This window comes from Gloeophyllum trabeum, assembly GCF_000344685.1.
Source record: "Gloeophyllum trabeum ATCC 11539 unplaced genomic scaffold GLOTRscaffold_00011, whole genome shotgun sequence".
Taxonomy (NCBI): Eukaryota; Fungi; Basidiomycota; class Agaricomycetes; order Gloeophyllales; family Gloeophyllaceae; genus Gloeophyllum; species Gloeophyllum trabeum.
In genome coordinates, this window is record NW_006920420.1 from 791,606 (window position 1) to 807,264 (window position 15,659).

The 15,659-nt window shown below is 53.0% G+C and overlaps 4 protein-coding genes across 4 annotated transcripts; 1 reads left to right on the forward strand and 3 right to left on the reverse strand.

Annotated features, from left to right (window-relative positions):
• Positions 1 to 1,245: 1,245 nt before the first annotated feature.
• GLOTRDRAFT_95150 (NAD P-binding protein) lies at positions 1,246 to 2,485 on the reverse strand (the record flags this gene model as incomplete). The annotated part of the gene is made up of 3 exons (XM_007870231.1): positions 1,246 to 1,875; positions 1,936 to 1,989; positions 2,051 to 2,485. The coding sequence occupies 3 exons, from the start codon at positions 2,483 to 2,485 to the stop codon at positions 1,246 to 1,248; spliced, it is 1,119 nt and encodes a 372-aa protein (XP_007868422.1).
• A 770-nt stretch (positions 2,486 to 3,255) lies between these two features.
• On the reverse strand, positions 3,256 to 5,135 carry GLOTRDRAFT_111863 (uncharacterized protein). Its single transcript, XM_007870232.1, has 12 exons — positions 5,075 to 5,135; positions 5,005 to 5,025; positions 4,933 to 4,951; positions 4,625 to 4,874; positions 4,547 to 4,568; positions 4,404 to 4,482; positions 4,172 to 4,351; positions 4,031 to 4,118; positions 3,877 to 3,964; positions 3,777 to 3,812; positions 3,463 to 3,726; positions 3,256 to 3,405 (listed from the first exon to the last, which is right to left on the reverse strand). Exons 1-12 carry the CDS (start codon positions 5,096 to 5,098, stop codon positions 3,400 to 3,402), a joined length of 1,077 nt encoding a protein of 358 aa, XP_007868423.1. The 5' UTR covers positions 5,099 to 5,135; the 3' UTR covers positions 3,256 to 3,399.
• A 1,611-nt stretch (positions 5,136 to 6,746) lies between these two features.
• GLOTRDRAFT_140052 (uncharacterized protein) lies at positions 6,747 to 9,662 on the forward strand. Its single transcript, XM_007870233.1, has 6 exons — positions 6,747 to 6,931; positions 6,993 to 7,195; positions 7,248 to 8,486; positions 8,542 to 8,854; positions 8,924 to 9,045; positions 9,103 to 9,662. The coding sequence occupies exons 1-6, from the start codon at positions 6,847 to 6,849 to the stop codon at positions 9,289 to 9,291; spliced, it is 2,151 nt and encodes a 716-aa protein (XP_007868424.1). The 5' UTR covers positions 6,747 to 6,846; the 3' UTR covers positions 9,292 to 9,662.
• On the reverse strand, positions 9,590 to 14,742 carry GLOTRDRAFT_140053 (uncharacterized protein; the record flags this gene model as incomplete). The annotated part of the gene is made up of 14 exons (XM_007870234.1): positions 14,318 to 14,742; positions 14,076 to 14,255; positions 13,901 to 14,008; positions 13,614 to 13,851; positions 12,315 to 13,561; positions 12,082 to 12,256; positions 11,356 to 12,026; positions 10,992 to 11,302; positions 10,795 to 10,939; positions 10,589 to 10,742; positions 10,456 to 10,533; positions 10,264 to 10,402; positions 10,107 to 10,210; positions 9,590 to 10,050 (listed from the first exon to the last, which is right to left on the reverse strand). The coding sequence occupies exons 1-14, from the start codon at positions 14,672 to 14,674 to the stop codon at positions 9,590 to 9,592; spliced, it is 4,368 nt and encodes a 1,455-aa protein (XP_007868425.1). The 5' UTR covers positions 14,675 to 14,742.
• Positions 14,743 to 15,659: the final 917 nt, after the last annotated feature.

A 15,659-nucleotide genomic window follows, 5' to 3' on the forward strand; every position in this document is an offset into this window, starting at 1 on the left:
CCTGCCGACGCGGCGACACGGAGAAACCCGAAGTTATTGAGCGTGCATTTTCTGGCGGATTTCTCGTCGCATGCTAGACACCACAGCTGTCAGATAGCTCGTGCTCATCCCACGTGCTGTATTCTATGGCGGACTGGGATGGTATGTGGCAGTATCAGCAGGGTCACTATACTGGCCCTGCCCTAGCTCAGTAGTTGCAAGGGTGCCAGAACACAACTTAGTGCGCGTCCAACAGCGCGTCACAACAAGCCAAAACATATCGTATTAGGCAAGACATAAGCAACCGAGAGCCTGGTACATCAGTACAGCGCATGGCAATTGAAAGTCCGCCCCAGAGAAACGAGAGAAACAGCTCGAGGAGCTGTTTCTCGTTTTCTCGTTCGCGCTGAGATCCCAAGTCCGATCGCCGTTCGGCAGGGACCCCGAAAGGCTTCAGCGCACTGAGAAAATGAGCGAGAAACGCTTATTGAGTTCGACTAATGGGAGTTTTCCTTCATGTGCACCGTCTGATTCAGGGTACAAAGCATCGTCTCTGAATGACGATCAGTGCCAACAAGCTAATCGAGATTTCTTGCTATGCATACGAAGGACGGGTGCGCCCCATCTTGGAATCCGAGCTTCCGTGTCCTTGCAATTGAGGTTCAGAACTGCCAGAACTGTCGGCCGTGGTACTTAGGTCTGCAGCCGGCTGCGCAATGCTCTCACTTCCGTCGCAACAGTAAGTCCACCCCACATCCTTCCATACACGTTTTTGGAGTACGAGGCTGCTGGTAGACCGGGTGCAAGGCCGAATCAACCTAGATCAGCCCCAAACCTTGCTCGCCGGTAAGCCCACCGGGAGGCTTTTCAGTGTATTTGACCCATGGCCAGGCGCCGCAAGCTGAAGCTTGTTCTGGTACCTACCACGTAAGCGTCGGAGAACCTACCTGCAAGTCGTACGAGGATCATACCCAACCGTGGTTAGTGGAGCGCATTTTGTCCAGCTTGTCCGTCACTCATGGTTATTTGAATGAGATGTATAATCTTACGCGTTCTAGCTAAGGGATGCACAATGCAAAAAATGCTGTCAGAATATTTGGCTGGCCCAATGCGACGTACATTCATCGGTGCATCAGGATATTGATCGTTTCTCTTCCGAGATGATACATATCTAATGACGTTTCGGTGACATAGCCTGAGACCAAACAGACATACAAAATCAAGAGTCACTGGCAGTTGCCTCCATGCACATCGTACGTATTCTGATCAGAGGTCAATGCGTTTGCCCTCCGCAGCACTACGCGTCGCCGCATCCAAGAGGGTTTTCGTCCTTACGGCGTCATCCAGCGTGCTATAATCTCCATCCGGTCCCTTCGCGAACTCGGCCCAAGCCCTTGCCGAGTTACTCAATCCGTCTTTCACCTTCACTTTCACCTCCTCACCATTGAGGAAGTAGGATGCCGGTGTCCGGACATGCACGAAACTTCCCGAAGGTTCGTCGCTCTCAACCCTAATCGACCCCTTTTCCCCATCGATCGTCCACATGAACGGTGTCCCCGCCTTCCCACCCCTCGTCTCCAGCCCGCCTCTCCAATGCATCGACACGACAGCTCCCCTCTCCAGCGTCCCGATTATCATGACCTGGTTCGCAGCTGTTTGCGGGATCGTCTCCCCGGTAGGTTTTCCTGTAGAATCGACGATCTGAGTAGTGGGGAATTGGTTCTCCAGCACGGCCGATATGGAAGAGAAGGGCCCCAGCAGGTACAGCAAGCCGTCTAGGAAATGGCCGACGGCAATATCCAGCATAGTGGCACCTTCGCCAATTGACGCGGTATACTTTGCGCCTTCCGAGATGTAAGGGCCCCATGCGAAGAGCTCGCGGTGCGGGCGCGCGGTCTATGCTCATTCCCTCGGTTAGCCTGTTCAGTGCGCGGCAGGTGACTGGTTAGTACTCACGACAGTTGTCGATAGGACTCGCCCTATCTTCCCCGAGTCAATCACGCCCTTCAGCTGTCGGCACACGTACACTCGTTAGAGCACTCTCAGCATCATCGGTACGTCTAGTACTTACTTCTCGAATTAGCCCACTCTGCCTTGCCTGCGACCCAACCAATGTCCTAACTCCCCTGCACTTCGCGGCCTCCGCCAGCTCCTTCGTCTCCGCCAGCGTTCTCCCCGCAGGCCACTCGATGAAAAGATCCTTCCCTGCCTGGATAACTGGCAAGGCAGTCTCCTTGTGGTAAGGCGCTCTTACCGCTACAGCTACCATGTCTACAACCTCGTCGTTAGCGATTCCCGTGGTTGGGCCGTGGTAGGCCTTTATCGTTCGCCCAGTGAGTTTGCTGTAGTTCCCGGCGCTCGCTGAGGCCGATGTAGGGTTGCTGGTGGAGATTGCGGTGAGTACATAAGAGGCGGATAGAGGTGGCTGTAGCAACGGCGGAGCAAGTGTGTAAGAAGCCCAGCCCGACTGCGAGAGACCGACAAAGCCCACGCGAATTGGTGTCATGGTGTGTACCGGTACGGTAACGGAATGTGGTGTGTTTAAGAACGTTAACAGCTCTCATGCCGCCTAGGCTCAAGCCTCGGACATGTCGGAGATGTTCAGGTAGTATCCGGGGCCGCGTTTGATATGACGCACCAAAGCAATGCATACCCCGGGGTGTCCGAGATAATGAAGGCCCTGCGCGGAGTTCAGGGAGAGCAGGGACGCTGCTCGCGTCGAGCGGGAGTGACAGACTGTCACTGCGCCTCTTGCGCTCGTCGACATCGACGGTCTCGCAGCATTACAGCTTAGGGTCGTGCTACTTGCATATTTTCTTGCACCCACCCTTTCCACCCTTTAGAGGGCCTGATCACAAGCTATAGCCTCAGCTGATGAATCTGACAGGCATACATAATGGTTGATAAGCTGTCAGACATGTAGAATAGTTTTAGTACAGTACTATAGTGGGACATCGCGAAGGGGTTCGTCGTCGTCCTCCCCTTCGCCTGCGTCCAGGAGCGGCATGGCTGATCCCAGCCGTTTCCGTTCCCAGACTCCCAAGGGCTCTGTCCCACTGGAGTCTGGAACGAAGCGTTGACGCAAGATACGATTTTTATTCTAAGATTGCTTTCGCCGCTCTACCTTTCCGTGGCTTTAGTATCTCGGAATGGAATTTCCTTCTCGGCATCTCTACCCGGAAGTGTTCGAATTGCCACCGTGTTGCTTGTCTGGTTGAAAGTAGCTCACACCAGTTGATTTCTTCTTCGCCTCCCACGTCGACACCGGGCGAGAACGTGAGGTAATGGCCCAACCGCATCGAATTAATCCAGATTAATCATCAGAAGGACATGAATGTAAGCACAACAATTTGACCATAAGATACTGCACAGGCCCGTTCGTGCAGTAATATGCAATACACGAATTCGGGAAGAGGATGATTAGACCTGATGGATCAAGGATGAGTGCAAGGGTTGTAAACCGACGCGACGCCGATGTGTTACCTTATATTCGGTAATATTACTATTTGAACTTGAGGTGGGATTGCAGTTCACGGTCCTCGATTTTGCGCCGTTGCCGACGTGCAGCTCCAAATTGGTCGCCAATACTTCCTCGGTTTGCTCGTCGGGCAACTGTAGGTCGAGTTCCCGGCGCGGCACGAATTCCATCGATCTGTTGAAGGACGATCCGAGCCAATCTGTGTTGGTAGCGTTGTCTGATGTGAGTCCCAGGCCCACGAGGACGAGGATCGCCGTAGGGAATATGCCCTTTGACCTGCTCAGCATGCGAGACAGTTTCGGATAGGAGCATCACTTACAACTACTTGTCCGCTGATTGAGGCAAGAACATTTTGCTATCAGAGTTTACTTTGCGGTCAGAAGAGGAGATAAGGCAAGGGAGTCAAAAACATGACTTACAGCGTTTTGACCGAAAGGCCCGTCGACGAGTGCTGTGGAGACAACGGATAGAAGCAATAGCACGGAGTAGACGGCGCCGGATTCAACCCTGATCCAACCCAGAATCAAAGGATGTCAGAGATGATCGACAAATGTCTTCGCCGTGGGGACTTACACTATCAAAATAGCACGAATATACCCCTTCTTATGACTCCTTCCGAACAGCTTGTCGATATCTCGGGTTATCCACCAGATCCTCCCACCTGGAGGCGGTAGACATGAAGAAGATGCAATGTCAAAAGCCAATGTCCCACACCTATCAGCAGCGTCATCATCATATTAATGGTGAACGAGGTAGCCCAGTATGCAGTGTTGGCCCGGGTCGCGATTCTGTTCAGCTTGCGGATCAATTGCTTAGGTCGATGGCCCTCCGGTCCGACGTCATATCCTATTTGAGTCCCTACAGCGTACGGGACAAAGGTGACAATCCCAGATGCTGGTAGAAAGGCTATCAGTACAGATAAACATTGTAGAAAGAGTGAGCTAACCTGCTTCGCCGAGAAGGAGAAGAAGAGGTAGGACGATGATTGAACGGCGAGCACCCCAAATCGTATAACATCTCCAGATCTGAGACCGTCTCGCATAACTCAAGTTGTCCCGAACTCCAAGTCGAACACAAGTCGGGACTTACGAGTAGGCCATCTGCAAGAACACTAGTTTCTCCGTAAGAGCTATTCCTACGACTCGGAAACCGAGAGGAAAATCTTACTTCGAAGCTGTATTGGATGCATAGACCACAGCGATCATGACGTTCGCAACGTAGGCATTCATCCATAGCTGGTATTCAGGATCCTCATCTGGGTCTTCCGAAAGAAGAAGTGGCTCAAGGAAATTACAGGCCCATTGAGCGGTGCAAGATACGAATAGTAGAATGTTGACGACCAGGAGGCCTTTGCCGTTGGTCATTTCCTTTCGGAGGAAAGTGTACAGGCTGGCGAGGAATAGTACGCCATACACCCCTATGGTTCTCATTTATCGCTGGACTTCAATGGGCTCAGAGGGATGATTAGAGCTTACCATAGAGCAAGGTCGCAAGCTTATTACAAGATCAGTATTGGTTCGGAGCCAAATTGATGAAGGCAGGCGTACCAGAGCTTCGAGGACGAGCCACTGGAGATATTATTAGGCACCGTGCTCGTTCACATCTGTCCGAACATACCTGAAAACCAGACAGAGCAGTCATACTGAACAAAATGCCGTCGTGGACGACCTTGCCAGCCGGAGAGACCGACTGCCCCTTGGGGGGCTCGCTGGAATAATATATATGTGCTACGATTAGTACCGGATCAAACTTCGTTCTATAGCGCAATTCTCGCTGGGAGCGCTCAGAGGGAAAGAAGCCAGGGCAAACGGACCATTCCGCTCGGATTAACCTACATAGCGATTCGCACTATACGTGAAATACACAGCCTCCTCCCCGCGCTGGCTTCGGAAGCAAGCTAATTCCGGGGTCAGGGAGTTATAGATAAGGAGTATATCGCACGGAATGTGCAAACCAACTCTCTCGCCCGCACACATATCATAGGAAAGACAGAGTCCGGCGCTGTGCACTGTGTGCAGCGCCACTACTCACCAGTACACCGGTGTTTCACGTCGATCATTGCTGCTTCTTCATCTACACGTGCTCAAAATGAGACTATCGATCTTGGCGGACTAAAAGCTCAGAGTCAAATCTGGGACGCCTCTGCATCCGCATTTTACTGTCAGTAAATTGCTCGTCTTCGCGACGACACAGGCACGTTGGGGGCGGGGGGGGGGAAGATTAGGGGGACTAGCAGAGGATCCGCAAATGGTTATCCCTCAGTGCGCTCATACCGTCCTCCCAGGCAACACTCCTCGTCGACTGCGACGCAAAACTCTTGGTCGCATGCTGTCCGATAGCCACCCATAGCCTCAGCTATCACCTCCGATCGACTCACCTTTCACTTGGAACGTACCTCGTCCCTGAATTTTGACGCCGTTCAGAAGCACAGCCCGCATGAGCCTCAGGTTCAACTCAGGTTCCGTGGAGTTTGCTTGACTATCATACGAGCGCTTCGAAAGTGACCAAATTAGCCTGTGACGTTGGGAGAGGACTGCGACTCTTGTGCAAGGATGTATTATATCAATAGCCCGGACTATTCAGGTTTATGTGGAAGAAGCTTACATAGAAACCAATCGTCCCCAGTACCAGAAGAACCGGTGGTTGAGTAGGCCCAGCAGCAGTGCGGCTTCGCGGCTTAGATCACTAGGCGGTCGCAGACACCAACACCGGCTTTACGATAGCCTACTATCCAGTGTAAATAGATGGACATGGCCATCAAAAGCCTTGGACGAGCCAACGCCCTCCCCCCGCAGCTGTGAAACATAGACGCATGTTTATGCACCTGGAGTCCTAGACATAGTACAGCCTAGCTCCAAGCACCATACGCGGCTACGACTTTCATGACTCCACTGACATCAACGAAGTGCGCGTACTGCTGTCCGAAGCTCTAGACTCGTTCAAGGTGGTCAAGCCTATATAAAATGATAGGCTCGTAGCCTTCCTATAGTAGATACTAGCATTGCAATCGAGGGCAAGAATGTCAGTCAACAAGAAAGGTCCTCGAGTCGCGATTGAGGAGTAGCGGATCATGAAATGGTCTTTACATCGTCCCAGCTTCCAAGAAAACGACCGGCTGAGAAGTTGGAAGGGCATAAGAAACGGGTTGGGAGTCATGGCAGTGAAAGGCGTTGTGGGTAGTTGTGGCACTTCGTTCGGAAGGGCCCGTGACACGTGGTTCCGGACCGAATGCCCCTATTTGGGCTGCATGGGCGCGATAACATGCTTCACTTGACTCGCATCCCATCAACTGCTCCCGACGCCCTTTGTAGTCTATCATTACCCCCACCTACGTCGCCATACACGGTGTTGGCGACGCAGAAGCACCGATACGCTCACCGTCTGGACTCATGGACATCGCTGAGCATTTCGTTGGGGAGAGTCAGGCGCAGGGCAGAAGGGTGACTCGATCCTTGCCGCAGCGGGCTGTAACAGGTGAGGTCTTACAAAGGGGCATCCCAGGGAGTATACATCCCTGACCTGATTTTGTTTGTAGGAGTGAAGCTATATATTGAGAAGAACGGAGATCAGCCATCGCGAGTGATGACATTCTCCAAGTCCCAGACGATTACTGTGAAGGTGGGGCGCAAGTCGGCAGCGACCTTCGAGGAGGATTGCTGGCCTGCGGACGAAGCCATGTTCCGCTGCCCAGTCGTAAGTCGTAAGCATGCGAAGATCGTGTTCTCAGACGCTGGCAATGCGAGTATACATCGTCTCTATCGCCTCGCATCTCATTGACGCCGGGCGGCAGGCATATGTTATGGATCTAGGCTCTCACCACGGAACTCACATTCTGAAGCCAGGCGAGGTTGTCTCCAGGCGCTTGAAGGCTCAGACCCCCGCCACCCTCAGCGATGGCGACGTCGTCACCTTCGGTAAGACCGTCAAGACGGATAACGAGCTTGTGCGTCCCGTTACTGCGCGCATACAGCTACTACACGATACCATCTCGGACCGTCCCATTACCTTCAGACGAGTTCCCAGCAAGGCCGCGCCCTCGTCGAGCACGACGTCGCCCGTGAAGCCCTCTTCCGGCGGACGCTTCGGCTTGTTCTATTCTTCGTCTTCTTCTGATGAGGAACCTTCCCGCTCGGACAAAGAGCGCGACTCTGACGTAGAAGAGGTGCCCCGTCCTGGCCCCAGCAGTGCCGCCCAGCCTCTGGAGGAGTTGGTCACCCTGAATAGGCTCGAGGGTAACCGTGACGCACGGCCAGACCTGAGCGCTAGACTTCCGTCTCTCAGGGCACTGAACATCAATTTCAATCCAATTTGGAGACGTATCATGGCTCCGCATATGCCTTTAGCTGCATTGTCCTTACCCGCGGGCCACACATCCCTCGACGATGTCTCCTCCGATATAGGCGAGGCTGAGATAGACTCCGATTACAACCGATTATCGTCGTCGCCGGAGAGAGTTTGTGTGGACCCCTCCGAAGCTGGCGATGTGCGCTCTGTTTCGCGGAGGTCTTCTCCTGTTGAGAAGGATGATGTTCCCTGGCGTGATACTTCCTACTTTGCTCAAGGCAATGAAATCCAAGAGCGTGGCAGCAATGAAGGCGATAACCTCACATCGTCGCGGAGCGACCACGACATCTTGCCGTCTGTCCGCGACAGCTTTGAGAACATGAGCCAGGATATCTACGAATCCGAGGACGCATACATCCCGTCACTCGGCCAGTCTGGAAACCGATACACGGAAATCGATGACGAACATCCGGAGTATGCGTCTGCGAGCCAGATCGCAGAGGAAAACACCTCTAATAATCCTTCGCGTTCTGTGTCCTCGTCTAGCTACCGGGAGGGTGAGGAGGTCGATGGTCAAGGTGCTCCCGACCATAGTGAGTTCGACAGGTTCATCTATTGCGACATGGAGATTTCGTCGCCGTCAGTCGTCTCGCTCTCCAGTCGTGCCTCCCCCGTACATTCCGAGTCAGAGCCAGCTAGAAATACTGACTCCCCGGCTGTTCCTGTGACCGGGAGTGATCTTCAGGTAAGTCGCAAGTACCTTTCATCGGGTCATTTCGACCGATTTCTTTTATCCGCAGGCCAACCTCACAGCTTTCGATGAAGGCTTGAGAGATTTGAAGATCCGCTTGGAGACCCACATCGCAGCGACTAAGGAGACATTGGAAACCCACGACCACCGAGTGGCAGGCGTGAAGGACCTGTGCTCTTCGCTTTCCGAGCGGCTGACTTCCGAAATGCCTGCAGATATCTCTACCAGAGTCAAGGATGTGGAAGACAGAGTGTCCGAGTTCCAAGCTGAAATCCAGAAGAACGCAGAATACTGGAGCTCGACTGCGGGTTATCGAGAGGAATTCCTGGAGAACCTTGAGACAGTCAAGAAATTGGCTGGCGGTCAGTCTCATCTTTAATTGTCATACTGAGCTGTCCTTCGTTAATTCAATGTGGCCTGCTTTTTCATAGATATGCGAGCACTTCAAGAGGTGATGTCCGCAGAGCTGGCCTCAGAATTGCAGGCATTGAGGGATGCGCGGACTGGAGCTTCTCAAGCTGCTCGTCAGTTGCAAGTAGAGGCGCAACGCCTGGTGAGTTCATATCTCACCATCTCAACGCTGATTTGCTCATGAATCTAACGGGAGCAGCATGCTACGAGGCCATTGAAACGCAAACGATGCAGGTCATTGATCGACGAAGCTGATGTCGGAGGAGGTATGGAGGTCGATGAGCCCAGGCCGGCGAAACGCAATCGTATCTTGTCCAGCGTCGTCGGCACCGCAACCGCTGTCACCATCGGGGCTGTGGCTACTTGGTCGGCCCTTGCGTTCACGTAGGCGCAGTCGACCTTCAGGAAGTGTACTGTTTTGTAAGTTTTGGTAAGGGGAGTGAGTGTACGAGGTGTGGCCGTATAGGATGACTGTATTTGGGACACTTTGAAAGTTGTATTTATGCCATTGCTCTTGCAATTCATTTCCTGTTGTCTTCGACTCTTGTATTCGTAATTGATCACTATACACAAACAGCACGATATGATACAATGGAGGGCGATCACCGGTTGATCCCATAGATAACGATATAGAAATACGGAAATATAGGAAAGCTACCGCACGCGAACAACAAACACGCTCGACATCACGGAATGTGGCCATATTTCTCTCGCACTTCACGAGTTCGAGCGCGCAACATAGCAAGAGTCACCACCGCACCATCGCCAGCACTGGAAGAGGTCTTGGAGCTGGGTGAAGGTGAATCATGCCGGCCATTGACACGGGTGCCATTCACAGTGATAGGGTCCCTCGAAGCAGTCAGACTGCTCATCTTCATCCGTTTGCCTGATGTGGAGCCGCTGATGGTATCCAAGTGGTCTTCCGTCATACGCCGCTTGGACGGTGAGGGGTTGAGGGGACGCCGGACCAGGAGTTCGTCGAATTCACCACCCGCGGAGCCCGTCACAGTTTCAAAATTCTTGAGAGCGGATTGCAGCTGGACGTTCGGTATGGGTAAAGGCCAAGTGAGGTCCAAGGGTAAATGAGCCCGCAGCAGAGCGGGTATAACGGCTCCAAGGTCCTCCAGTAGAACTTGCACTGGAAAGGCTGTTGGCACAGCATCGTAAGACTAAACCGGCAAACAGGGTGGAATTGCAACATACCTAACCGACTGTAACGATATGCTTCCAAATCGGCTATGGCACTGTCAGTGGTGCCTTTCCAAATGTCATTCTTCAGCCAAGTCGTGGTTTGCTCATACAAAGCGCTGAGAAGAATCGCGTCAGGGCTGATAGTTGTGAGCAGGAATGTGAGACATACTCGGATTCCTTGGCATGCCCAAAGGCAGGGATTTCAAGGGATAAAGACGGCCGGTTCGTGAGACCGGCGAGATGTTTGAAGATGGACGTCATAAGATCGATAAGCTTGTGCACGGCTTGCCCGAACAGCTCGTAGTCGACTGGTCAAGATTGATCTGAGAAAAGGCTTCCGATGGACGAGAAATTCGCTTACATTCGCCATTAATGAAACAACGTTCCGCCCAGTCTTGGCTTAAGTTCTTCCAGCGCTGCAGGAATGGTGCCAACAGGTCTAGGAAGAGGAGGTATTCAATACTCCGTCAGTTTTATAGAATGGAGTTGCCTACCGTCGGGCTTGCACCACGTGCTATGTCTCGCTGTCACGTCCAGAGACATCCCGTCCAAGATTTCAGAAAATTTGCCATCCAGATCTTTGGTTTCGGACCCGATGATCATTGGTCGGTAGTCGGCGAACAACTGGTCGCGCATAAGGTCTTCGATCTTGTGCAAGCTTGGTTAGTCACGACGAAGGAACTGAGCCACGCAGCCCTACCATCTCGAACAAGTCCTTATATAAGCCCTTCTGCTCTTCTTCGGCCCAAATGATGAACACAACCGAAGTAGAATAACGTCGTGCCTTAGGGAAGCTCTTCACCACCTGACGGAGGCGGCCATAATCATCCACAGCGCGATACTTCCTGATGAGAGAAGTTCAAGCGGTGGCACCGGATTATTTCCGATGTAACGTACCTCTCGACATCGTCACCTATATCAGCTATCGGACTGCATTCAAAGACGAGGAGAGAAGGGGCTGAAGGCGGTTGTGTTGTGTCTTCTTGACTTGAGATTGGAATCTGAAACGAATTCTCGGAGAGCCATTCGCCAGATTCGGGGACGCTAAACTTGCGCTGTACCCAAATGGCAGTGCCATCGACGTCTGGATTCATTGACAGCCATAGATTCCAGAAAGGAGGATCGCCTTGGGCCTTCCTATGCACAACTGCGCGTACGCTTGCCAAGAAAGAGCCCTGAGTCCAGCGACTCTCATGCTCCTCGCGGTTCTGCAGCAGAGCATCATTAGATCAACAGGCATTTCGTGCACAATAGCATTCACCTCTCGTAAACGCCTCGCCACATCTTCGTCTGTCCACATAATCTCACTCGGCATGCTAGGTCTATTCCGCTTTCGCCACGCGCGGGAGGAGACACTTGATGTTGAGACAGTGCTCTCTTCAGAGGGCGCCCTTGACGGAGGGAGGGCTTGGAGTTCCCGCTTTGCCTTTTTACCACTCGGCTTGTACCCAAGGAAAGGGTTCGTCGTTACGCGGTACCAACGTTTAAATGCCGAACGCAGTACGACCATATCCCTGTGAGCCATTGCCTTTCCTTGATCCGTCCCGTTCTCTCGCGCATCGTCTTGTTCATCGTATGTCTCCCTTTCTTTGCCCTTGGCGGACTTACTGCTAGGCTTTTCTGCAGTTTCACCAGGCGGACCGGGGAACTTACTCGGCCCTTTGAATATACTAGGTCCAGGTTCAGTCGAGAGCTCCGGCATGGAGAGGAGGGACCCGGGTTTCGTGGGCGACTTCATAGGAGAACCGAAGATAGGGCTGAGTGACCCATTCGCAGACGGCACTTCCGTGCTAATACTGGGGAACCCTTTGAGGGACCGGACCTGTCTCGGAATTGACTCCATACTGGCCGTGGGTGTTGAGGGTAATGATACGGGCTGTACCTTCACTGGAGTTGGGGGTTCACTCAGTGGGGTACGAGGACCTGCGATGTCTGTCAAAGGTAAGATGAGGAAATGGATCGCTTCGGAGGACACGGCGCGCATTACCATACGAGAATATTGAGGGCCGTCGGGCACCTTCAGGTTGAGACCCGGGAGATGCTGATGTGCCATTGACATTCGTTGACACGGATAACGAAGGCCTGGGGCTGGATGATTTAGCTTCCCGAGACTTCGCAGGGGTCGACGGTGTAGTTGATTGGACCTGGGCTGACGATGTTTCCTATTGTCCGTGCCCTTTGAGTAAGGCGCTAGAGCGTGCATACGATGTAAATACTCACAACGTTCGGTTCTTTTGACAACTTAAAGGGCGTAAAAGCAGGGGCAGCAGGATTGAGAGATGTCGTCCCGAACAACGTAGAGGACTTAGGCGGCTGGGGCTTGGGTGCTTCAAATGAAAGTTGGGAGATCGGTTGCGAGGACTGATCGCTAGAGAAAAGCGACGGAGAAGGCGCTGAGGTGGGGGCCGAGGGCGTCGTTGATGCAGCAGGCCAGGAAGGCGTGGTTGCAGAAGAACCAAATCCATTGATGGTCGGTGTAGGGGTATGCGCCGAGACAGCGCTAGTGTCCGAGGGGGGAGATAAAGCAGAGGTGTTACCTGGCGACTGCGTGCCGAACATGTTAGCTTGGTGCGCAGATGACGATGCACCAAAACGATTCGGGGAGGGTCCCAGCGACTGTGAAGTCGCTGTGAATACCGAAGCTGGCGCGGGGACGGTCGCAGTTGTACCGGTAGGTTTTGATGGCCCAAATAGGGAGCCAGAGGAAGTGGACTGCGATCCGAAGACGGACGAAGATGACCCAAAGGCGGAAGAACTACCAAACACAGATGGTGTATTAACAAACGCATTTGGCGTGGGCTTGAGGTTTGCGAAGGCAGATGGTACGGGCGGAGGTGCAGGTGTAGGTGATGCGGAGGCTGTTGTGAAAGGGCTTGGCTGCGACGGTTGTCCGAAGGCGGAGGAGGGGGATGAGCCGAAGATCGAAACACTGGACGGGGCCTGATTCTGGGAAGGATCACTCTGTAATGAGGAATCAACATTTTCGGCGGCGGGTGTCTCTTGCACATCCTCAATAGCGCTTGTTGCCTCTGTAGAAACAGAACCCTGCCTATCAGATATTCCATCAATAATATCAGGAATGGATAGATCTCCTCGGATAGCCTCGATATCCTCGATGGTATCCTTCCCGAACAACCGTTCCAAGATGCACGCGACCAAATAGATCATTACGACACTGCCAGAGTCCCGGAGCACTGCAGCGAGCTGTCCGAAGATTTCCATTGCCTCTGCGTCAACAACAAGGGCCGAGGTTTTCGTGATTGGGGAGCTCTTCGCTTGCACGATCAAACGGAATTGCGTGGTAAGTTTGAACACGGGATGATTACGGATCTCCGCGGGAATGTCGTCGTGCCGCTCCCGCTGGTCCCGTATGTGGATCAGACGGTGATACACGCGCATCTCCAGCTCAGTGGGGGACTGGTAACGCTGACGCTGGTCTTCGTAAAACTCTTTCAAGCTTTGCAATGCTGAGGAAGCAAGCTCAGACTCCATGAAGCTCCAGTGCTGCATCAAACTTACTATTCATAAGCTGCTGCTCTTCCAGCGCAATTGAGAAGTCTGGCTTCTCTCGCATGAAGTGCAGAGCGAGAATATGGTACCGCGCACACCGGTCATGGCACTCGATGGCAAGCGGGCCCGTCTCGTGCTGCATGGTAAAGTCGGTACGGACTGCGCGAGATCGATCGCGAATGAAGGTGTGGGTATTCTCGAATCCACCCTCAGGAAGGAGCTTATGGAAGAGGTAGTCCAGTGTTTTCTATGGGCGTACTCAGCTTCCTTAGCACGATCCAAAACTGAGGACAGACCTTGAGGACACGAGGCGGTCGTAGATCGGACGGAATAGTCTTGTCACCTGCCGCGCGCTCGTACGCTTTCACGGCGCGTTTGTGATCAACTCGACGAGTGCCAGGGATCTTCTCCGTATCAGTGCAATTTCTGTAGAAGCAATAATGAACACAGTATGTCCGGAGCTACACGTACAGTTTCCCATTTGTCCAGATTATTCTCCCGCTCTCGCCGGTACCGCTCGAACCTGGGACACATGTCCATACAGGTGCCAACCATCGTAATAGCTTCGTCAAGACGCTTGGGCACCAGAGGATCGTCCATCTTCCCCTCTGCGATGGCTCGTTTCCTCTCGGCCTCGCGGGCTTTCACCAACTGTGCAGTGACGACGAGAAGGCGCGATTAGTTCTCTAGTGTCAAACAGAACGAGGACGCACCTCTTGATAGAACTTCTCCCGCTCTTCCGCTGTCTCAAGCACTGGCTCCTCTGGCGCTTGAAGCTCATCATCCTCCTCTTCCTCCGCATCCGTGGTTCCTTCGCCTCCACTCTCCTCCTCGCTCTTTACTGATCCGGTGCGGAACACGACGGACCGATTCTGAGACTTGCGACCATCGTTCCTGCCTCTACCGCCCCGATGACCCCCTCTGGTCCATCGCTCCTGAGTTGGATCGTGTACATTCTCGTTACTGCTGACATGCTCGGCAACCCAGTGTTTGTTTCGAGAATGTGGCTTTCGTGACGTTCCGTTAGCCTTGATATATCGAGTACCTCTCTGATGGGCAGTCTCCATCATCGCGGTCGAGTAAGAACGCGTGCAGGAGAGACTTTGAAGGTGGCCACCGCCGCCACTGTTTGAGTCTTTGAGACAGTCGAGAACAAGGTTGTAGTGACGTGTGACACAGGTCACTAACACGACAACTACTGCGTTGTGACTACGGAGCTCGCGCCGTGGAGTAGGTTAGGGTTATTATCAGTGCCGACTTTGAATCAAGGTTGATAGAGTACTAGACTACTACTAGTACTAGTCAACCGGAGCGTAATGCAGACCTTCTTACAAACCAACCCATAGTTCATTCACTATAAAGCCGATGTCCATGCGTAGATGGTTGAGTATCCACATTTTGCATCCCCGATCATGAGTGAGAACATGCAGGACGCCCTCGAGCTTCAGCCTGTACAGTCGACAATTGCTAGAGGGAGTGCAGATAAGATCCGCAGATTATGACCATGAGGTAAACAGGTCTGTCGTTCCGGAATCACTGAAGTGGCAGTAGAAGGTACGTCTGTCACAGAAAGATTCAAAGACCACGGAATACCAGAAAACCGTGATGATAACCTCGTCTCTGCAGGCGCAGGAGAGGCTACTTACATAGTCAAGACAATCAAGTCAGCCCATCCCAATTGCTCCACTCGCAAATCAGCGCTGGAAGCACACCTTCAGAACTCCCATAAACAAATGGCGCCTCCTGTCTGCCTACCTTCGTCAACGGGATCCAAGACTCTGCCCTGGGCGCGCTGGTTCCCTTCATCGAGTCCTCGTACGGCATCCCCTACGCCTTCGTCGCCCTCCCCTTCCTAACGACCGCCTTGGCTTTGTCCTCGCCGCCTTCTCTGACGCAATATTCGCGTCGATCGGGCGTGCGAGGGTTCTCAAGTTCGCCACCGTCTCGCAAGCAATTGCGTATATTATCTGGGCGGTGATGCCCGGGCGCACGCTACACGCCACCTTGGACATTGCACCGCTTTCCACGGGCGTTGGGGTTTCGTGGAACCTCGCT